General features: G+C 42.0%; 2 protein-coding genes across 10 annotated transcripts in view; one reads left to right on the top strand and one right to left on the bottom strand.

Moving 5' to 3' along the window:
- Positions 1-6,136, bottom strand: part of LOC135258831 (protein mono-ADP-ribosyltransferase PARP11-like) — a 31,054-nt gene extending 24,918 nt beyond the window's left edge. The window contains exons 1-6 of one of the 4 annotated variants that reach the window (XR_010331109.1): positions 5,423-6,068; positions 4,982-5,102; positions 1,763-1,838; positions 1,277-1,340; positions 593-723; positions 73-221 (exon numbers count right to left, since the gene is read on the bottom strand). Coding sequence is in view for 2 of the 4 variants with exons in the window: in XM_064342458.1 (XP_064198528.1) it covers positions 593-723; positions 1,277-1,340; positions 1,763-1,838; positions 4,982-5,102; positions 5,423-5,539 (509 nt within the window). In the remaining 2 variants the exon portion in view is untranslated. Of the gene's footprint in view, positions 1-72; positions 222-592; positions 724-1,276; positions 1,341-1,762; positions 1,839-4,981; positions 5,103-5,422 lie in introns of all 4 variants that reach the window. The other 3 variants (XR_010331110.1, XM_064342458.1, XM_064342457.1) reach the window with 3 other exon arrangements.
- LOC135258830 (sodium- and chloride-dependent betaine transporter-like) overlaps positions 1-21,691 on the top strand; it is a 60,102-nt gene extending 38,411 nt beyond the window's left edge. For 3 of the 6 annotated variants that reach the window (XM_064342452.1, XM_064342450.1, XM_064342454.1), the window contains 15 exons: positions 8,098-8,303; positions 9,013-9,147; positions 9,786-9,926; positions 11,042-11,120; positions 11,737-11,760; positions 12,528-12,669; positions 13,444-13,578; positions 15,022-15,125; positions 15,678-15,802; positions 16,763-16,875; positions 17,027-17,158; positions 17,592-17,685; positions 18,094-18,194; positions 19,495-19,623; positions 20,570-21,691. In XM_064342452.1, coding sequence (XP_064198522.1) covers positions 8,111-8,303; positions 9,013-9,147; positions 9,786-9,926; positions 11,042-11,120; positions 11,737-11,760; positions 12,528-12,669; positions 13,444-13,578; positions 15,022-15,125; positions 15,678-15,802; positions 16,763-16,875; positions 17,027-17,158; positions 17,592-17,685; positions 18,094-18,194; positions 19,495-19,623; positions 20,570-20,731 — 1,809 coding nt within the window. In that variant the 5' untranslated portion in view covers positions 8,098-8,110 and the 3' untranslated portion in view covers positions 20,732-21,691. Of the gene's footprint in view, positions 1-7,002; positions 7,398-8,058; positions 8,304-9,012; positions 9,148-9,785; positions 9,927-11,041; positions 11,121-11,736; positions 11,761-12,527; positions 12,670-13,443; positions 13,579-15,021; positions 15,126-15,677; positions 15,803-16,762; positions 16,876-17,026; positions 17,159-17,591; positions 17,686-18,093; positions 18,195-19,494; positions 19,624-20,569 lie in introns of those variants that run through there. The other 3 variants (XM_064342451.1, XM_064342449.1, XM_064342453.1) reach the window with 3 other exon arrangements.
- The last annotated feature ends 920 nt before the right edge of the window (positions 21,692-22,611 follow it).

The following is a 22,611-nucleotide window of genomic DNA, read 5'->3' on the forward strand; positions in this document are numbered from 1 at the left end:
TAAAACATTAACATTTCCCTGACAGTGTTCTGAAAACAGAGGCCTTATTTACGCACCACGAATGTAACCTACCTTTTCCATGGACAGAACCATGTCTTCCCGCGAACTTCAAGTCAAAATTAGCAGCACATATGGACCAAATGTTTTTGTAGGCTGTACCGTGGAACAACATTCTCTCATCGATAGGCATTTGTTTGATCTGTGTCAGTTGTGCTTTCTTCCTATGAAAGAAATCATTGCAGTTGTTTACCATTATGAGTACAATTACAGAGAATACTTATTTTCATACAAACAGCTAAAATAGGTCAAAATAAATACAAATTTTTGACTCAGTACAAAGAGACATAATGAAGTATGAATCACTGTAATCTGCAGATTCCAATCTTAGCTAGACTCACTGCAGGTGAAATGCCCTTTCTGCTTAATTAGATTCATGGTACTGTTTAACAAATGAAAATGAGCACAGATTATGCTGAAAGTTGTTTGACAACATGCACTGTGGTAGGATAAACAGCAATGTAGCCCTGAGTAAAATTAAAGAATAGCATTCCTCATTAATATGAACAATTAAGACAGGCACTTCATTGCCTACCGGCAAAAGGAATCCCACAGTTTGAAGTTCTGTATCCTCATTATTGATCTGATGGGGACATTAGGCATTGTCTCTGCAAACTTCTTCACTACCTCTTGACATTCTTTCGTACTACTGTCCAGTGGGATGAGCTGGAAGTAAAACAATGCCAAAACAACATTAATAAAATACTGCACTGTCATGTAGCAAAAGTACAGCGATCTCTCAAGATTTTTGATTAGACTTTATTTTGGCATAAATCATGTGACCCCTGTCTAAATTATTATATAAATCACATGGACCCCATTGAGAGCAGGAGGGCTGATGGGTATGCAGGTTTTTGTTGTCAGAAATTATCCTGGCTTGATTAGTTAATTAGCAGTAAAGACCGGTTCACTGGTAGATTAGATCACCTTAAAATGTTTCAAAGAGAAACACAGGAACAGTCTTCAGTTGTCATTTGTAAAGAAATCAGACTAAATGTTCGATCACATAAATGGCTGGGTTGTAAAAGTAATTAAAAGGAGTCAAAGTTGCCGTAAAATACAGAAACCAGTAAGGTTCGATTTGCTCATCCGTGCTACAGAAAAATCACCAAAAATACAGAGAAAAACGTGAAAAAAGTGAAAGAGAAGACAGAGAGAGGAACATCCTCCATGAAAGAAACAGGTCCCCTCACCCGGCACCCTCCCTCTTTCACTTTACCTGAAAAGGGAAGTCTTTTTCCCAGTGGGAGGGAACAGGGTGTGTTGGCTTACTATGAAGTGAGCTGTGAAACACAATTAGAAACACCATCTAACATATGACAGAAGTTGGGACTTAGACAAGTTTAGACAAGTTACTCAAATGACACACTGCAGCCTTTTCTTTTATCACTTGATCAGAAATGAAACTGAAACTCTACAGAAACTGCATAACTGAAGGGAAACCCCATCTGTGAAAGATCACCTGTAGCGCTGACCTGGAGCTACCTGGGGCCTGTATCATATAGCAGGATTACTGAGTTAGCTGGATAACAGCACTGAGTAAAACCCGGAGCCCTCCCAAATCTGGAACATGGACTGAAGTAAAAAGAGCTGTTCTGGGTTTAACACGGCGCAGCTAATTCAGTAACCTTGGTTTGATCCCAGATTACACTGAGAACAATAAAATGGACCAATCACCATGGACTTTAAGGAATCTCTGGCTTACCTGTGGGCAGCTGTAGAATGGCGGGCCCGCTTAATTTCCCGCTGCTTTCCAGTTGTTAGGTTTATCTGTTTCATCTCTGGGTGCAACACAAAGAAAAAACACGCAAATGTCTGAGATTAAACCACACCCAGCTATACGCAAGAAAGCTGGTTTGAATATATTATGGCTCTGAATTCAGCAATAGTCAACTGTTAATTATCACCTAACAAGAGGTTACATTTCCAATAGATAACCTAAGCAAAAATGAAAATAGATTATTACTAAGTACTGTACATGAGTTTATGTACTTCACTTATGAATTTAAATTATGAATTATTGTTAAACTGATAGGAACCACCTAAAGAAAACTAACCCTAAATCATATTTAAGATCTAATTATGGTCTTGAATAATTATATGAATCTGGCCTCCTAATCATTCCTTGATTAGCTCTAATTAATTATCTGATCTGATCGGATTAGCTGCACAATTCCTTTGAATCCCTGACACACTTTGATTGCCCAGATTGTCACTGCAAATGGCAAATGTAACACAGCCAATCCACATATATTGAACTGGGAAGCTCCAACAATTAAAGCCGGGCACCCACCGCACGCGTATCGGCCGCGAGCGCACTACGCGCGTATTACGCGCGTAACTGAAGCGTAGTTGAAGTACTGTTATTACAACGGCAGCGGGCGACGTCGTCTCCACCAGATGCGAACGCGTCGCGTACCGGCTGCGAAGCTCGCGCGACACAAGCGACCTGAAGCGTAGTTTTTCGCTTCTGTTCTATTTTTTCGGCTTGTCGCGCGTCACGTTGGCCTGTTTATACACAGAAATATGCTCTAAAATGCTAGGTATACATGCTCTGATTTATATTTCATTCTTATATTACTGGGGGTGTGTCCCTAGTTACCTCCCAGATATTTTTTAAGCAGCTAAAAAAAAATACAAGCCTTTTCGTTTTGTAAAAATAAATAAATAACTGGAACCTGGGGGAAAGGCAAACTTAGTTTCGCTGTCTTATTTTGCGGAGGGGGTGGGGTAAATTTGAAAATACACCACAGAAAGACGTAGCCTATCGCACTTGTACTTCAAAGCTTCCGGTGTTCATGGCGTTGTGGTGTTCATATCCCGTCAAGATTAAACTGTTACTGTCTTTTTCATGATTAGCTGATTTTACTAAATCTGATCATATAAATGTTTGACGTGAATGACAAGACAACACAGGAATTCCCAATGGTTAATTACGGATTATTTATTATTATTATGATCATTACATATTCTTCGTGAAATTGGCACGCTTGTTGACCAAGCAAATAAATTAATACAGTTTGAGATTGATTGTTATGCAGGCTACGTTGCGATTTAAGTTTATGGTAATTCTTGAAAGCGTTTGCTTTCTCACGTATTTACGAGGTAACGAAATATTACCAAATTAACAGAATGAAAAAGGTCTCTCGCCAAGTATTCACTTAACCCATAATCAAAAGTCCTGAACAAACGTGAAATACACGATGTAAGCCCACTGCAGACTGCGAGAGCTACTGGGAATATATAGCTTTTACGCAAGCCTTTGCGCGACACAAACGGAACCAGTGGAGACACCCTACGCGTCGCGTCGTGCTGCTTCGCCCTGCTGTTTACGCGACGCTTACGCGACGCGTGCGGTGGGTGCCCGGCGTAAGCCGGGAACCCACCGCACGCGTATCGGCCGCGAGCGCACTACGCGCGTATTACGCGCGTAACTGAAGCGTGATTGAAGTACTGTTATTACAACGGCAGCGGGCGACGTCGTCTCCACCAGATGCGAACGCGTCGCGTACCGGCTGCGAAGCTCGCGCGACACAAGCGAACTGAAGCGTAGTTTTTCGCTTCTGTTCTATTTTTTCGGCTTGTCGCGCGTCACGTTGGTCTGTTTATACACAGAAATATGCTCTAAAATGCTAGGTATACATGCTCTGATTTATATTTCATTCTTATATTACTGGGGGTGTGTCCCTAGTTACCTCCCAGATATTTTTTAAGCAGCTAAAAAAATACAAGCCTTTTCGTTTTGTAAAAATAAATAAATAACTGGAACCTGGGGGAAAGGCAAACTTAGTTTCGCTGTCTTATTTTCCGGAGGGGGTGGGGTAAATTTGAAAATACACCACAGAAAGACGTAGGCTATTGAGTGACGTAAAAGGGAATGCACCGAGCAGCGGTTTGTTAGGTCGAGTATTGGAAGATAGTTTTTAACCAACCATTGCTCAGCCTATTTGACTTCTCCGATGTCTTCGTTCGCCGTGCTTTCAAAAAGGGCTTGTTAATAAAAATCAGATAATCCACAGAGCTTTAAAAAAATCAGATTATTTAGTGGTCTTGCCGATGAAAATGCACCTATTTTATAAATGAAGTTGTAAGCAAGCCTTTATTGCACTTGTACTTCAAAGCTTCCGGTGTTCATGGCGTTGTGGTGTTCATATCCCTTCAAGATTAAAACTGTTACTGACTTTTTCATGATTAGCTGATTTTACTAAATCTGATCCTATAAATGTTTTGACGTGAATGGCAAGACAACACGGGAATTCCCAATGGTTGATTACGGATTATTTATTATTATTATGATCATTACATATTCTTCATGAAATTGGCACGCTTGTTAACCAAGCAAATAAATTAATACAGTTTGAGATTGATTGTTATGCAGGCTACGTTGCGATTTAAGTTTATGGTACTTCTTGAAAGCGTTTACTTTCTCACGTAGGCTATTTACGAGTTAACGAAATATTACCAAATTAACAAACTGAAAAAGGTCTCTCACCAAAGTATTCACTTAACCCATAATCAACAGTCGTGAACAAACGTGAAATACACGATGTAAAAGCCCACTGCAGACTGCGAGAGCTACTAGGAATATATAGCTTTTACGCAAGCCTTTGCGCGACACAAACGGAACCAGTGGAGACACCCTACGCGTCGCGCCGTGCTGCTTCGCCCTGCTGTTTACGCGACGCATACGCGACGCGTGCGGTGGGTGCCCGGCTTTATTCGTTACACAGAAATCAAATGTTTAGTTGATATTTTCAAATGTAAAATCACGGATTCTTCTCTCTATTATGGAATTCATTTGACCAATTTTAGCTGATTTTCTGAATATGAAATGAAATTGAGGGTTATACAGTTGCGTTGAAACTTAATATGAACATTAAATATGCGAAAACACAAGAAATTATGAGTTGTTCAGTAGGCCTACCTGAGAAATCCAATCTGTAAATACAATTGTCCAAGCGGTATATCATAAATCCATTCCAGTTCCTACAGTAGTTTCGTTCAATGTCCCTACTGGTCAGAGTACACTTTTCACTCGGATTTTCCTGTATAAGCCATTGAAATTAATCGGTTCAGTTAAAATCAACAGATTTGCAACGTTTTACTGGCAGGTTAACATACAGACCATGTCACGTTTATTAAATGGTATGGATAAATAACTTTATTTCCATAGTTTTTTTCTCTCTCTCACAAAGCCATTTACTATCACAAACACTTTTCACTCATCAATTATTATTTAATATTCCCAATTTGACCCTCTTCCAGTACCATCAATGACGATGTAATTATGAGATATCTTACTATAGCCTACTTCATATAAACGAACATAAACCCAACGGTGCGCTCGTACACAGATGAAACCTACCGCAAACATACGCCACTCCCCGCATTCATCCTTGTAAAACCAAGGCATATTCTCCTCGAACGTGTCCCTGTACTCCAATTCCTCAAAGGTTCCCACGGCTGTTTCAGGGTTGTACATGGCTTTGAACAAGACCTAGTCTGTAATATACATAATAGGTAGGTCTGTGATAATAGCTATAATAGCTGAATATCATTCATGCATATTTATGCATAAATATTAATACGATGTTGCCATGTTTTACTGCTATACAGTTTCTGATAGATAACAAAATAATCGCTGTTACGTGCCCTAATTCACAAGTAATAACATGGCTTGTCAGCCGGCTACTGTGGAAGCGCCTGTTCAACCTGTTTCTATCTAACGCTGTCCGTTCTGCGTCGGTATCCTTTACTGTGAGCATATTTACACAAAAAGACGCAAATAAATACACGGTACTCGTTTCACCAAATGGTCCGCCTCTCTTTTAAAGTTTCAGTTTCTCTGAATTGACGTTCGCTTCCGATGGCGTCATGTGAACTTCCTCGGTGACAGCTAGCGTTATACCAAACTAAATAGACGCCAAAACTGGTGCCAATGGCTCAATGAGATATTTTTTAACTAGCAATAGCCTATCAGCTAAGTCCAACCTCGAATAAGCATGAATCGGTGCTACCCAATATGCCTCGTGTTCTCATCACATCTTCGGAAGTGCTCTTTCAAACTATACTTCTAAACTTACGCAACATTAAGTACCTGCTGTTAGTCAGATAACTATGGGCTCAAATTCGTGCCAAAAGTATTTTGTACTTGTAAGCAATGACTTGTGCTTACAACTTATGGTTTGTGTTTGTACATTGCGAGTTGAAACTGAAACAGAAGTATTTTGTACTTGTAAGCAATGACTTGTGCTTGCAACTTGTGGTTCGTGTTTGTACTCCGCAATTTGAACCTGTAAAAAAACGTTGTGTTTGTGGATATAGATTTTCGTGAGGGGGGATGGGTCACGTCTGTAAATTAAAATCTACATGTGTTTTGTGATCTGAAGTGGTTTATTAACATTTGTGAACAGAAAAGGTACGAATGCAAAACAGTTTTTACGTGCAACACTCCCTACATGCAACGAACAGTTTACAAGAAGAAAGCTCCAGTCACACTTTTGGCACTGCTTTTACGCTTCCGGTATGGAGAGCCAATCGTTCAAGGCATTTCAACTATCCAATCAGCGCTCCAATATAGACCAGGGTTGCCATGTTGGGCAATTTATGACAGACTGACAGTCGGAATTCAATTTCAATTTAAGTTGCTTTATTGGCATGAAATACAGACATACTTATTGCCAAAGCATACATATATAATATGTAAAATAATAATAATATTAAAATAATAATGGTGAATGTAACAATATATACAAATAACAGCATTAATTCTCTCTCTCTCTCTCTCTCTCTCTCTCTCTCTCTCTCTCTCTCTCTCTCTCTCTCTCTCTCTCTCTCTCTCTCTCTCTCTCTCTCTCTCTCTCTCTCTCTCTCTCTCTCTCTCTCTCTTTCCTCCGACGCTTTGGGCCCTTTACCACTATGAGGCCCATGGGCTCAAGCCGGAATTTTCTCTCAATTCTCTCTCTCTCTCTCACACTTTTTTCCTCCGACGCTTTGGGCCCTTTAACACTATGGGCTCAAGCCCCGGTAAGACCCTTCGGTAAAACGGCCCTGCATGCAATTATTTTTGTAGGCGTAGCCTACAGTGCTGAACAGTCAACCGTAGTATTGCATTAAGTAATACGTTAAACTGGAACAGACGATGTTCTGCATTCCTGGAGTCTAACCAGATGTTCCTTTTTTACGAACTGGGTAAAACTTTGTAAGCGAAGTCGTGTGCGTGAGACTAGAGCGCCCTCCCCTACCGTTCCGTACATTATGTTTCCAGACCGCATATAGTATTCTGCGGATTTAGGACTACGTAGCCTACAACAAGAAACTTTTCCCTGCTGGTTACGTAAGTACTGTTATCCGTAATTATTTTTCTGGTGTTATTATTTCGAATGTAGCAATACTCTCCCGATTAAAAATGGTCCGTCCTGTGAAATTTAGGATGTGTTTTAGAAATTTATGGAGTGGTGCAGAGTGTTTTTTTTATTTTTTATTTTTGTCTGCAGAAAATCATCGCTGTGATATATGTTTTTCGTAAAACAAAAAATGGAGAATACTTGAAAATTGTAGATGGCAATGAATGTCAAATACTGATAAAATATTGCAATCATATACTTTTCCTCACAGTGCAAATATAGACTTGTTACCACAATCACATGTCTAATATTTTGGCAGTAAAAACATTGAATATGTTCAATAAGATCACGGATGTATTAAAAGTATGTTGTTGTCACTTAGTGGGGTTTCAGTTAATAAGCTTTTTTTTGTACGCCACTTTTTTGCTGGTTTTTCATTTCCTGTCGAAAACTATAGTTTACTCTTTCGCTAATGAGAATTTAAAAAAAAACAAACGTTGTTTGGCATATACAGAACAAAATGGGTAGTGGACTTAAATTTTGAAATGAAACGTCTGATCACAAATGCTATTTGATGCTCAAGTTGTTCTTAAAAAGGCTGCTAATGCTGTAACGACTTTTCATCAAGTTCAAGATGTAAATGCGTTACATTCAGCCTCTCGACCGTTAGAGGCTTGTCTGTGCGTCTCCTCAGCAGTGCAGACACCATGGAACCCACAGCTTCAGACACCCCGGCTAGTGGGGAGGAGAACTCTGAGACCGTCAGGGGGCGTGGCCGCGGGATGAAGGACAGGGGAAAGTGGGCCAATAAAACGGAGTTCCGCCTGGCAATGGCTGGAGCCGTAATTGGGCTCAACAACATCTGGCGCTTCCCCTACATCGTCTACTTGTACGGAGGAGGTGAGTAGAGAAAAGGTTATGTAAGTAAAATTAGAAGAAGAAGAAAAAAAATGCTATTATACATTCTGTTTTCATGCGGTCAGAGGCCAGTTTCACAGGGCTGGATGTTCCATCATGCTTTTTGTTTTCAGCCTTATTCGGAGTGCTGTGGAAGTCATTATTCTAGAATATTCTGTGCCTTTATCCCTGCCCCCACACAATTCAATGTACCCGTTAACTTAAACCTGTTTACAGCTCATTTTAATGATGCCCCCTGTGTTTCTCTTCAACAAATGTTCTCCTTTCTATTCAACAGCATAGCATTGCTATGTTTGTACAGTCAGTGTGCAGTAAATGCTGCTTTTGTACTTATCCCAGCATTACTTAGAAGATCAGACATTTTAAAATTAATTTCATCTCTAAGTTTAGCGATTTCATCTTTCATTGACCGCGTTTATGTCCTAGGATGACAAGTGTAACCAGGATGACTCCTACATAGTGCTGTGCTGCACTTCAGTACAAAAAAAATAATAGCATTCATTCATACACCTGCATGTACACTTGCACACATGCAACAGTCCAGGTTAAGAATGCTATTCAAATGTGCAACTGCTCCACCACGCCCAGGATTTAACCCCAGTTCGCGCCTTCCCCGGTGCCTCAAACGAGTCTCCTCCGTCAGTGTCAGGTTTGCAGATGCCCCTCACGATGACGACGTCTCTTTTGGCAGGTGTGTTCCTCGTCCTCTACCTGCTGTCCCTGTTTTTCTGCGGGATGCCCGTGCTTTTCCTGGAGACAGCTGTCGGGCAGTTCACCAGCGAGGGTCCTTTCACCGCCTGGAGGAAGATGTGCCCCATATTTCAGGGTAAAATGACCCGTGCTATTACAATAGAAAAACGGGAAGGCGAAAGTCTACTGTTTAATCTCTTGTGGGCCAGTGCGTTTGAGGTTACACTGATGAGAGGCTCCAGCTGACATCCAGAACTAACGTGAAACCTTTAATATGGGGAAAATTCCACTTCCCATTTCATCGTTAAAGAAAGGTTATGACAGCAATATTCCCAACACACTTTTAGAATTTATTTTATTGTTCCAAGCTGGTTCTGTCAAAGGCACTGAAAAATATTAGCTTCGACATTTGCTGGTAGTATCCCCTCACTATTATAATTAGTCATGGAAAAATCGCAATGAATCATGCAAAAAATCACGGAGGATATTGTTCAAAAGTATTTTCCTACCTTCCCAAGTGTGCATATGGAAATGATAAAATGCTTGAAAATGACAAACATTGTTAATAAAATGAACATGAATGACCGCGGATGATACTGCATAACTAATCTAAATAATATGCCAAGACAATTCCTTCATCGTTCCCAGTGACTTAAAAATAAAGCTCAGTGCACAGACTTACATTTCTGTAAAATTCTGGGAGTGTTTGGCTTATACATTGACTTTAAAAAAATAGTTCTCTCTAACGTTTGCTTTATTATTGTTTCTTATTAGGCATTGGAATTGCTTCTCAAGTCATTGTGTTATGTCACAGTGTCACTAACGTCGTCATTTTGGCCTGGACCCTTTTCTACCTCTACAACTCCTTTACAAACCCCTTACCGTGGTCCAGCTGCAAAAACGTCTGGAACACAGGTACGGAGCGTATACGTTGTATCCGGAAAGCGACGAGCTTGAATAAAGGTTGTGTAGCACTCAGAGCAGATTGGTTATCAATTAAGCTCAAATGCATTGCGATAATGGTATTTTTGGTAATGCCAGCGTCACACGCAGGTGATCTGTTGAGGAGTTGCCACATTCAGTACCAAGGGCACCGTTAGCTGGCTACAGGCAATAGCAGGTGATGGTAGGTACTACATACTGCAGGCAAATTACCTATGGCTTTTTGAAAAATTCTTCTTTTTGTTTTGTCGGTTGAAAGCGCTGCCCAATTGTTGTAATTAGCGTAGACATTCAAGAATTCATGTGTACACTTAAAGTATCTCCTCCCCCGCTTTTTTACAGATATGCCATATAAATCCATATGCAAATCAAAATCATTTCCAAGGCTACATTTTGGACTGTTGGGGGAGGATTATTGCTTCAGCAGTTTTGACTTTGACCCCTTGGCAGTGTGATTGTAAAAGCTGTGGTACATTTTGTGCATGTTAGCAACTGTTTTGCATTCGCAAACGTTGCACAATACTTAATTGATTCAAGGTGATCTGCTTAGCTGTTCAATTATTATGACAGGCCTGTTTTCTTCTACGGGCCTATATGTTGTCCAAGACTGACCAATAGTGGGCCACTTTATAAACAGGTAGAACCCAGCGCTCGGGAGACAGCATTTTACTACAGCTGTGGTTTCCGTATTGCTCACAGGGAATCAGTCAAAATCGGTGCAGCTGCATAGCAGAATTAATTTGTTTATTTATTTATTTTTTGCTCCGTGATATCAGGCACCGCTGAAGGGGACAATAAATTCTGTAAAATGAAAAATGTCTCTTGCTCTAATGTGATTGGCCCAACCCGTGGAGACCCGTATAGCTAGACTGTGCTTACCTGAGCGGTCAGTTTAAGCTGATGGTACATTTTCTTACTGTTTTCAAAGTAATAAGATGCAACAACAACAAAAATGTTTTATGGGCAATAGAAATTTGCAGCTATATCTACAATACCTTCATTTGCACGTTCAGTTAAATGCACAGAACATGTAACTGTTGTATTCAGGCTTCACTGACTGTTAACTTTCCGTTTCTGGCCTGCTACAGCTGATTGTCGGAACCAAAGCACCAGTGCTGATTGGTCATACTTCGACAATGCCAGTGATCCCTACCCTGGCTTTGAACGGTAAAGAATTATGATGATGCTTGTTTTTAAATAGCCATCAGTACAGATGAAATGTGATTGAAATACAGTGTATGCACTGTCTACAGGACATGTTGCTTGTTGTCATTATAGTCAGTAGTGTGTGGCTGCGTAGCTAGCAATAATGCTTTTGCTTCACGTGCTGTTGGATTGCCAAGGGGTTTCAATCATAATAAGAAAAATAATTAACCGTAACAATGCACTTTATAATAATACACTTTATAATGACACACTCAGGCCCCAGGTTTAAAGCAGTTTAAGGCAGTTTAATAAGGCAATAAAATATTTAATGCTATGAATGATATATAAATGCTTCATGAAAATTATTTTAAAAAGGTTTAAAAAAAAAAAAAAAATCTGGTTCATGTTGAGGGAAGTTTTACTAGTTTGCTTTCCTTATTCCCAACATTTATTCCATATTTTTTTTTTATCATCGAGGCATGGATTTGGCAATCAGCACATTTTCGACCAAACCCTGATGGAATCTGTTCACAGGCTATTTTTCTCTGACTTTGGTATATTTCATCCAGCAGTGCTCCGGGTTGTCATGACCTCTTGTTGTAGTAATTCTCACATTGTCACATTTTTTTCCCCCCAGTTCTGCGGAGGAAGAGTTTTGGAAGTAAGTTTCAAGCATTGAACCTGAGCCTTTCTGTCTGCTTATTTACCTGCGCTGAGCCCTGACGTTACGTGGCTACGGCAGCGCTTGTCAATCCTTCTGTCTATCTGAGGGAGGGGTATAGTACTTGAATCAGCTGCTCTTTTCTGATTGGTTGGCTCAAAGTTGCCTGAGAAATGTTAGCATAACTAACGACCGACTGGGTCTGGCAAGGCTTGTTTATTTATTTATTTATTTGTCTCATTGAAACCTATTGTAAACGGAAAAAATTCACACAGTTAGTGGGTGACATGGCAATTAATACCCAACAGATTTAATCGGGGGGGGCTTTTATTCACAAGAAATATGACGGGTCAATCCCGGTCTTGAAAGAAAAAAACAAGCATTACCATCTATTCCATAAAATAAGCCCAACAAGCTTTACAAAGTTCAAGGGAGCGTTTCCAGGCCCTTTGGTTATTGCTGGCATGCTTTCAGTTCGGAAGACGTAGTGCAGGTCACCTCTGGGTCACCAGCTGTCTCATACTGTGTGTTTGTATGAATCGCTTGCTTGTTATCCTGTGCCATGCATGTGTTTTAGCATAAATTAGCTTGGGTTAGCCCATGGCCAGTGGAATGAAGATTTAATACTGGGATACATATTTGAAAATGAATCACAGGGAAAGTCAGGCTTTGGCATGCACACGCACACGCACACGCACACGCACACGCACACACATGCACATGCACACACACCCGAACACACATTTGTGTGCGTATAATCCCCATAGGTTTCATGTGGCGGGGGATAGGGATGGTGATGAGTTTTCTGCTGATTTGGGAGGAGTACGCTGGGATCTGGCCCTTTGTCTGCTCCTGGCCTGGGCGGCCTGCTACTTCTGCGTCTGGAAAGGGGTCAAATACATCGGCAAGGTGAGTGAGCTTTTGTCTTAACATTCACAGTTAGGGTTTTTATTGGGTACACAAAAGTGAATATGCATCTGTGAAATGCTGGAATGCATGCTTCTCATATTTTTGAAGCAGCTTGTTTTAATTTGTGCACAGAAAAGACAGATGTTTGCATTCTTGTTTAAAAAGCGAGAAACAATTGCTCTACTGTACTACTACAGCACATGCAATCCCTTATGAAAATATCACGTGTTCTAAACCAAATGCGTCCAAGAACCACGCCAAGAACCACGTGAAGAGTACACGTGTGAATTATAAAAATAATCCCACTTAGAAGAGTGTTTTATTCACATATTTAAAAAAGGCAATCACATGTGAAAAATGTCCAGTTTACGTGTCATTTTTTTTGCCCCACATGTGAATATTTTAATTCCACATGTGAAATTATGATTTTCGCATGTGAAGAGGCAAGCTTCACCTGATTTTTTTGGTATGGAATGGCAAACATAAGCCAGTCTAACTGATTCGGAGTGTAGCACTGTGGGTAAGGAACTGGACTTGTAACCGAAAGGTCGCAGGTTCGATTCCTGGGTAGGACACTGCCGTTGTACCCTTGAGCAAGGTACTTAACTGAAATTGCTTTCAGTATATATCCAGCTGTATAAATGGATACAATGTAAAAATGCTATGTAAAAGTTGTGTAAGTCGCTCTGGATAAGAGCGTCTGCTAAATGCCTGTAATGTAATGTAATGATTCTGCAGCTCTGATTTTGGGTGAACGGTGCGTCCCTCTCAAAGGTGGTCTACTTCACTGTGGCGTTCCCCTTCCTCCTGCTTTTCATCTTCTTCATCCGCGGAGTGACGCTGCCGGGGGCCTGGCGGGGGATCACGTATTTCATCTCTCCGCACTTTTATCCGCTCCGCCACGGATACGTGAGTCTACGGGTCTGTGGGGACGGGAGACGACATTGTTAAAACCTGCAGCCAAAGTGTATCCGGTTCCAGGTTTCAAAACGACAACTGTAGGGCACGACCTGCACACGTAACGGGCACCTTAACTGACGGTGCAAACTCGGGGGGGGGAGGGGGGGCATCGTGGGTTCTGCGCTCTGAGGGAAAGAGCGCCGAGCGCGAGAGCGCTGGGAATTCTGTCGCCCTCTACTTCAAGTTGGGATTTTTTTTTAGCCATATGGCAACGATTAGCATTAAGCACAATGTCTGTGAAAGGGCCTCTTCAGGCCCTGCGCTGTCTCATTTCATTCCACATTCTCTCCGCATGATGTAACTGACTCTTTATCACAAGGTCCTTTCTCATCCGGGGGAAAGACAGGCATCTTAATGAAGAAAAAAAAGGCTGTGTTTACATTTCATTTTTCCACTGAAAATCCGGCTCCACTCAAAAGGCTTTTGCAAACCCCCCCCCCTCAACCCCCCAGCCCCTCCCCACAATACCACCTGCTGCACTGATTAAGTATATGCAGTGGTAAACCAAGAACAGCGACCAAACTGTGACATTACCGAAAGGAACTTTTAAAACGTTTTGTTTTTTGTTTGATTTGTAAAGTTGTGAAAACATTGTGTTCTCATGGTGTTGTAAAATTGCTAACGTGTGACCTTGACTGATCTACAATACACAGTGCACCCACGTTATTTCGCCCTTGTTTTCTACCCCCCCCCCCCCACCACCCATCCCCCGCCTACCACCAGCATCTCCGCACTTACGCATCCTCCCATAAGAAACCATTAAATATTTATACCCTTAAAAATGTCGCCCCCTGGTGTCTACAATCCACCAGCTCTCTGAGGTAATTAAATGTATACTAATTATTTAAAACATCCTTAGACCACGAGCGGATACAAAAACTGGTAGAATGGAGACTCACAAAGGAAGGTACACAAGGGGGGGGTCAACAGGGGAGCAGCACAATTTGGAAAATGCTGGCTGAAGCCCCGCCCAGTAATGCTCGCTTTGGGCCCATCTCTCCCGTGTTCTGCAAATCGGTGCCGCTGTTTAAGCAGGGATGGGATCCTGCCTTCAGCCAGGTGGTTGTGGGATCGATGCCCGGGTGGCAAAGGCAAGCTGTTGGAATGGCGCCTCTTTTAGGAAGTACACCCTGTTACGAGGCGCCTAGGAGCGCTGGAAAGGAAACGTTAATCAGCGCCCTCCCCCCCCCAAAAAACGAGGAACAGATCGCTTTCAGTGTGAGGAAGTATTCAGTGTCAAAACTGAACAGAGCGCATGACTCAATGTTACGTCTTCTAACGTGCACAAATTGACCATGTTTTGTAAAGGGGTGGGAGAGTTGTTTTACGGTTGTGTGTGGCATTTTAAATAGAAGGCGTGCTCCCTCTCTCTCTCTCTCTCTCTCTCTCCAGGTGTGGTACCACGCTCTGTTCGAGGCCTCGTACACCCACGGCGTGTGTCATGGAGTCCTCGTCACCCTAGGCAGTTACAACACATACAAGCACGACTGCTACAAGTAGGTGGTTCACCAGCGCTCACCCACAGGTATCAGTGACTGTGTCCTTCGTGTATGTTTTAGCTGTTTAGCCGTTACCCCCAGACGGATTCACACAACTTTATTTGCACAGTGTAAATTTACAGTATACAGGGGAATGTCCTGGGGCCCTCAAACATGATTGGCACCAATGATAAAGATGGGCGAAAGAGGTCATATAAGATAAACACAGGTTATGAACTACATTGTGTGCTACATGAAACGATATTCTTTAATGCTAGTACGTTTGACCAGAGAAGGTTTTTTATTTTATAAACAAAATCATCCATCCTTACATTATCCAAGGTCAGGGTGGTGGGGGTGCTGGAGCCTATCCCAGCATGCATTGGGCGAGAGCCAGGAATGCACCCTGGACAGGTCAACAATCCATTGTAGGGCACACACACACACACACACACACACACACACACACACACACACCCTTCACTTACACACTTATACCTACAGGCAATTTATAATTAAATCATTTTATTTCCCAAAAAGATTTTTAAATCATTTTTGTTCGTGTCACAGGGACTGCCTGGTGCTATGCGCCGTGACCACTGGGACCAGTATATTTGCTGGTGTTGTAATGTTCGCCCTGCTGGGGTTCGGAGCGGAATCTGCCGGCGTGTCATTTGATGAAATCCTCTCGTTTGGTGAGTTAATGGTGCTCGTGCTAATCATGTGATCAGTCCATCCATTGTGCTTTTTAAAAGAAAGATGTTTGTTTGTTGAGTTAATGGGGCTTACGTTTAATGTGACCATTTCGTCCGGTGTACTTTTTAAACAGATGTTTTATACATTACTCCACCCACTGCGTGAGATGTGCCAAATGATACCATTTTCTGTTTTTATATGTCCTGTGAAGCACTTTGTGTCAAAAATAATTTCAAATTATTATTATTATTATTATTATTATTATATCAGGACAGGTGTCAATATGAAAGCTGTATAAAGCTGACAGTTGCTTTGCCGTAACAGGATTTTAGAAAACCAATGAGTCAAATCTACTCATTTACACCAAGAAGTGCAGTTAAAAGGATTATACTGACGTGGAGCAGTACCAGCCCTGCAATGATGCAATCTAAGCGTAATTAATCACAGGTGAAGGACAATTAAATGCTCATTTCTGAAAAACACACAGGCTAAAGTGACAAATTACCATCATTATGAAAAGAAAACTCAACATTAGTGGTGACTGAAATATTTTATTAGATTTTATTTTTTATTTAAATTAATAGGGGGATATGGACTGGGGGACCTGAGTACAGACTGTTTTGGCAAGGATCTGCTGTTTTATCATTGTTACAAATGACAACCACAAGGGGGCAACCCTGTCCAATTGTTATATCTGCCTGCGCCGTCTCAACGCGCAGGACGTGATAACGGTTTCACTGGTTTAGCACTGTAACATTTTGTTTAGCATCTGGGGCATTGTTTTTCATTTCAATCTATGCATCTCTCTTCCTATAACAAAATTCAGAACCGTTAATTCACACCCTGACACATGTATATGGAACTAACTCATTGATTTATGCGAACTTGTTCCCCGAGTTTTTGTTGAGTTTAAAAACGCGGTTTAAATCCGGAACGGTGATGGTTCTCTCTTCCCCTAGGGCCGATACTGCCTTTCGCTTCTATGTCCAGAGTGTTTTCTGCGCTGCCGGTACCACAACTTTGGTCTGTACTCTTCTTCCTCATGGTCTTCTTCTTTGTTCTTGACAACCAGGTACGCCTAAAGTTTATGACGGCACAGTTCTTTGAAAGCCAGATTGCGTTTTGTCACCTTGTAGCATTACTGCTGTAGCCGCCCGCGCCTCCAGCCGCATTGTTGTACGTCCGTTTTTTTTTTGTGTCTGTGCGTCTGCGCGTGCTTTCAGTTCTTGATGACGGAGAGCCTGGTCACCACCATCAGCGATGTATTCCCTGAAGCGCTGCGGAAACGCCACGAGGTGCTCGTGCTGGTCACGGTCGCGGTCTGCTTCCTGCTCGGCTTGCCCCTGGTCACACGGGTAACGTCACCGCACGACTCCCGGTGCACATACCGGAGGGTTCGAGTGTACAAAGCCTTGGCTGTTGCTGGTACAGCCCTATTAACCAGCAAACACGTGTTTAGCTAAATGCATTTAATTGTCACGAAGAAAAGTATTTACAGAACCGACCTGAGTTCCTACAAAAAACTTCTTTTTATCTTTTAAAAAAATACTGCTACATACTTCTTCATGGTCAAACGTAATAATTTTTCGAGACTGAATTAAATTTGCTAAATGATAATACTTTCAGTGGTGCATATTTATTTCCTGTGGTGCACTTTACAACAGAGGAAAATAGAAGCTCCGCTCTAAGATCAAGATAAAATACATAATGAAACACAAATGTTATTCATTTGTCCATAGAATAGACCCAAAGTTGTTTCAGTGGGGGCTTTCTCCTTGCTTTTCTCAGGAGGGGTACACCATGACTGCCATTTTCGGCGTGTCCGCGATTAGCCTGATGTTTATCATGTTTTTTGAAACGATCGCAATTGGATGGATCTACGGTGAGTGATTTCCCCTGGTTCTTGACTTAAATGCAGGGGCCTGTTAGGTTTTGTGAAGCCAGCTAACGCAAATAAGCCCTGGGTGTGTTATGCCTCCTTCATAGCATACCCCCAGGTCAAACTCCAGCTGGTAAACAAATCTCTTTCCACAATAACACAAATTTGTAGGAGCTGCTTTAGCGAGGGAAACGATTACCGCGTGTTCCCCTGATTGGGGCCTTCTTAAATGTATAAAAGCCTGAAATTCTTTTCTCCACTTCAGTTTTTTTTTGTTTCACTTGTCGAATAAGAAAATTTACTGTACCGTGTCTGCACAAGCTGGGTGCTACGACCTCTCTGAAAATAAAATATCTAATTAGGACGACGTTTCAACCCGGTTGGCTAAACAAGCTGTTTTTGACTTGGCAGGTGCAGACCGTTTCTATGACAACATTGAGGACATGATTGGATATCGGCCATTTCCCTTGATAAAATACTGCTGGCTGTTTGTCGCTCCCTTGTGCGGTATTGTGAGTGTCCTCACCTCGCCCATCTCTGTGTCCCCTCTCTTTTTCCCTCTACCTCTTTCCCATTCCACCTCTCTCTTTCTCCTTATCTCTCTCTTTGCCTCACACTATCTCACCTATCGTCTTCTTTGGTTCCACTTGAGCGTCCGATGCTTTCTCACTAATGCATTAATCAGCAACTCTGCAACTGAAACTATATTCGGCAACAAATCTCAAAGCTGCCTCGCTTACGTTTATTTTATTCATATGATGAATAGGTTGTGTTACTTTATTGGATATCAAATGAATTCCATCACATTTACCGGCAACATAAAACTAAAAATTATGCGGTCTGGAGTTGGCTGCGCAAGTCCCAGGCTAGCAGCGAGCATGGCTAAAGCTACATCCATTTATCCACACTTCTGTTGTACTGTGTACCATTACAGTACCATTAATGGGGACTTCACTGATGGTAGCCCTAGAATTGTTTTTTTTTATGATCATTGGTGAGCAGTGAGCTCCACATGTTGTCATGTGACCGGCAAACAACAGCTGTTTAGCCCTAAAGCTGAACATCCGATGGGAGGGTGATCTCTAAAGTCCGTGATACAGGGTTAAGGGAATGCAGATGGGCAATTTTCCCACAAATGTGACCGATGGTATTTTTCTTCACCCCACTTTAATTTCTCTCAATGACTTTGGTCCCATTTGCTTTATCTCCATCCTTCTTGCAGGCAATATTGCCCAACTACAATCCTTAAACATACTGCTTGTGTATCATGGCCTTAAAGAGCTCTTTGTTGCCCTGATGAAATCCATTGTAAATGGGAACAGTCGCCCCAAAATGTGGCTGGGCATGCTAATTTGTTAGCCCGTATGTGTTTTTATTGGATAATGATGACACCTCTCGCTAACAAGAAATATGATGTGGCTGGTCTTTGTCTTGCAAGAAGAAGGAGAGTGATGATATCTTCAAAACAACACATTCAAACCTTCATTATGTGCAATGAGCCAACAAGTTCAATGGACCGTTTCCATGCCCTTTAGTTATATGTAGTGTGGTGTCCCAGCAGAAAAATATATATATCTATCAATCAATCAATGAAATGAAATTTATTTGGTGCATTTTAGAAAGGATTTGTCATAATGTGCTCCACGGTTTATATACAAAGAGATTGGCAATGCATTTAAAAGGGTCAAATTAGAATTACTGCGATAGATCGCCTGTTCAGGGTGTAATCCTGCCTCTCGCCCCAATGCACAGTGGGATTTATGAATATAGTGACTTTGTTTCATTTCTTTCTCTGGGTCTCTGTTGGCACAGGCTTTCATCATCTACAGTCTGGCCACGCCCTGGATTGAATCGGGCACTTGGACCCCCCGCATCGGGGTTTTTATGTTGCTCTTGCCGATGTTGTGCATTCCTCTTTTTGTGGTGGTGGCCATTTCCAAGGTGAGTCTTCGCATCTGGCGGGACGCTAGCGGTCCCATCTGGCGTTTACTGAGGCTGTAGCCCTGCGCAGAAACGAAACGAACGTTTGTTCGTCCGTGCTGTTTCCTTGCGGCATCCTGTTCAGGAGCGTGGAAACGACGGTGTGGTTTCCGCTCGCAGAATGGGCCGTGTTCGGGTTGCAGCGATGATTTAATTAGCCGCGTTTAAGACGTTCGCCCATTATCTATGTGGCAGTGCATTGTCGTTGATGCCGTAATACGAACACATTGCTTGACTTTTTATGAGACTATAAAAAGTGTTGTAAGATTCCGCTGAGAAGGCTACTTCGTTCCTGCGTCTGAACACGTGTGCTTGAATTTTTTATCGGTAATGAACCTTGTGGGGCACTGTGGGGACTGGGGGACACAGTGAATTGCTTCTTTAATCTGTTTCTCAACCCTTCCATTAGATCGTTGTCTTTTTGTTTATGGCGTGTATCAGGGTCTATGTTCCTAATTTCTGTGCACCAGTCATTACTCTGTTAGGCCTAAGTCATGTTTAGAGATGGTAAATTAGTCATGCTTTGCTATGTGTTTCTCTGTCTGTCTGATTGTAAATGATTCATGTGCATCTGTTTCTCTGTGTTGATTGCTGCTGTCTGTCGATTGTAAATTATTCACGTGTATCTCTGTTTCTCTGTGTTGACTGCTTCTGTCTGTCTGATCGTAAATGATTCATGCCTAGCTCTGTGTTTCTTTGTGGTGATTGCTGCTGTCTGTCTGATTGTAAATGATTCACACCTAGCTCTGTGTTTCTCTGTATTGATTGCTTCTGTCTGTCTGATTGTTAATGATTCATGCCCTGCTCTGTGTTTCTCTGTGGTGATTTCTTCTGTTTGTCGGATTGTAAATGATTCATGCCTGTCTCTGTGCTTCTCCGTGTTGATTGCTGCTGTCTGCCTGGCCAGAATGAGGATGACGTCACAACGCCTGCCAGTGACCTGAAACAGGCCCGTCCATCCAAGCCGCGGCTGAGTCTGTGCAAGAACGCCATCTTTAGGGGAAGCAAATCAGATGGCGTGCGAGCGTCTGGGGAGAAGCCGGCCGCAGAGAGCACCACTGCCGTCTGAAGACAAATCTCTGGTGATGTCATAGACCCTCAACTATCAGCATGTGACCCGGTCACTGCTATGCAGTTGTCCTCTCTACGGCGGCCAGAATGGTTTCCATGAATCGACCAAAAATGTCAGTCATCATCCAGCATTCAATGCTTTTGTTATAATAATCATACATTACGTTATCACAGGTGCTACTCCCAGTTCATTATTAAGTCATGTTATCAGCCTCTTCTTTAGTACAGTTGAGCAATTGTGATTTCGCACTGCTGATTTGGTGTTCACCCGAATGAGGTTTTAGGAAAAAGACAGGAATGTTTGTGTCCACTGTCACAACAGGGACTTCCACACACAAAATTATAAAAGTCTTTACTGGGACTTATTGAAAAGAAATTCATCCTGTAGTTACACACACACGCGCGCACACGCACACACACAAAAATAGTTTTTTCAAAAGGTTCGGATCATCATCTTTCAAATTTGATAACAGAGGCACACTGACGGCGCAGAACTGTTTGTGTACGCACTGACAGGTCTCTCTGTCAGACGAGTTATGAGTGTTGACACTGTTGTGGCAAGTGATTAGCTTTCAAACCTTATCTACAATATTTGTAGGTCACTTATTTCCCCTGGGAAGTGATCTATGTCCATTATGAGCCTCTGGCGAAATTACCTCGAACATTCAAATTCACATCATCTTTCTGTCCATTGTAGTCCTATGACATTTATAGAAATTTGTACGATGCCCTAACCATTTTTTTTTTTTTTGAAAACCTACTTACCCGTACTAAGATTAGCTAGATTAACTTGATTAACTTGGTGAAATTAAAATACATTATAGTAGTTTTTGCTTGAAGTGTATTCAAGCCGTTTTTATACTCTTTGCATGATACAGGACCTCATTTTTCAGATGCAGTCCTTTACATTAATGTTTCATTAACTATTGTACATTAAAATTGGGTGTCTTCAGCTCTTGAGCCGTCTGGAATAGATCGTTTGTGCAAATGACTGTCTTGACATTGCTGTTTTAACACTGCAGCAAGTTGTCAGTGAATATACCATCGAAGCACAATAAACCCAGTGTTAATGTATTGTTGGACATTCCAAAAGCCTAAAAGAGATTTTGTGAAACCCCGTCCATCAGAACAGTTTAAAGGTCAGTGGATCTGCTGAGCGTCGCCTCTGTTTGAACTCTTTTCTGCTAGCCCGTGCTAAGGGCTGTGGAGGAGCACTGCTGCAGCGCAACGTTTGAAATTGACACCTTTGACTGGCAGAATTCCGTGTCTTTCAGAAGCCCGTGAAATTGATTGTCTTGCCTATGGATGGTTCCATCATTGCCCCCCCCCCTCCCCCCCAAATTGGCCAAATTTAATCCCCGGGTGATGATGACCCTCTGGCTGTGGCCCAACGCTTCGTTTGATGTGTCAACTGTGGGATTTGCCAAACACCTCAAGCCCACAATTTGAAACGTTTTGCTTTCTGTACATTTCACGTACGGGGGTCAGATATTTTTGCCGAGAATGTTCAAGACGTCTCTCACACTTTTTGTGATCTTTTTTTTCTCGTAATTGTAGTCTTCCGTTTTCCCAATTTCCCCGCCACAATCATTTTTTCAGAAAGTCATTTTATCAGCTCGGACCCGTCGGTGAAAAAGGCAGTGAGAAGAAAGCAGACTTTTGAAAGCTGACAGAATGGAAAATGGAGGGGATCTCAGTTTAACAGAGAAGCTTCTTTCTGTGCTCCGCTGTGTAGGAACAGAAAAAAAATGCCTTGAGCCGGGTTTGGAAGGCAATGCGTACGAGTTCGTTTTCTCACACCGTTCTTACAACGCAAATGCTTCAAAACCTTCGTTGTCGAAATTAGGGTCATGCTTTCAGTGAAACTCCACAGAAGCT

The sequence above is a fragment of the Anguilla rostrata genome, chromosome 7 (genome assembly GCF_018555375.3).
Source record: "Anguilla rostrata isolate EN2019 chromosome 7, ASM1855537v3, whole genome shotgun sequence".
Classification (NCBI taxonomy): domain Eukaryota; kingdom Metazoa; phylum Chordata; class Actinopteri; order Anguilliformes; family Anguillidae; genus Anguilla; species Anguilla rostrata.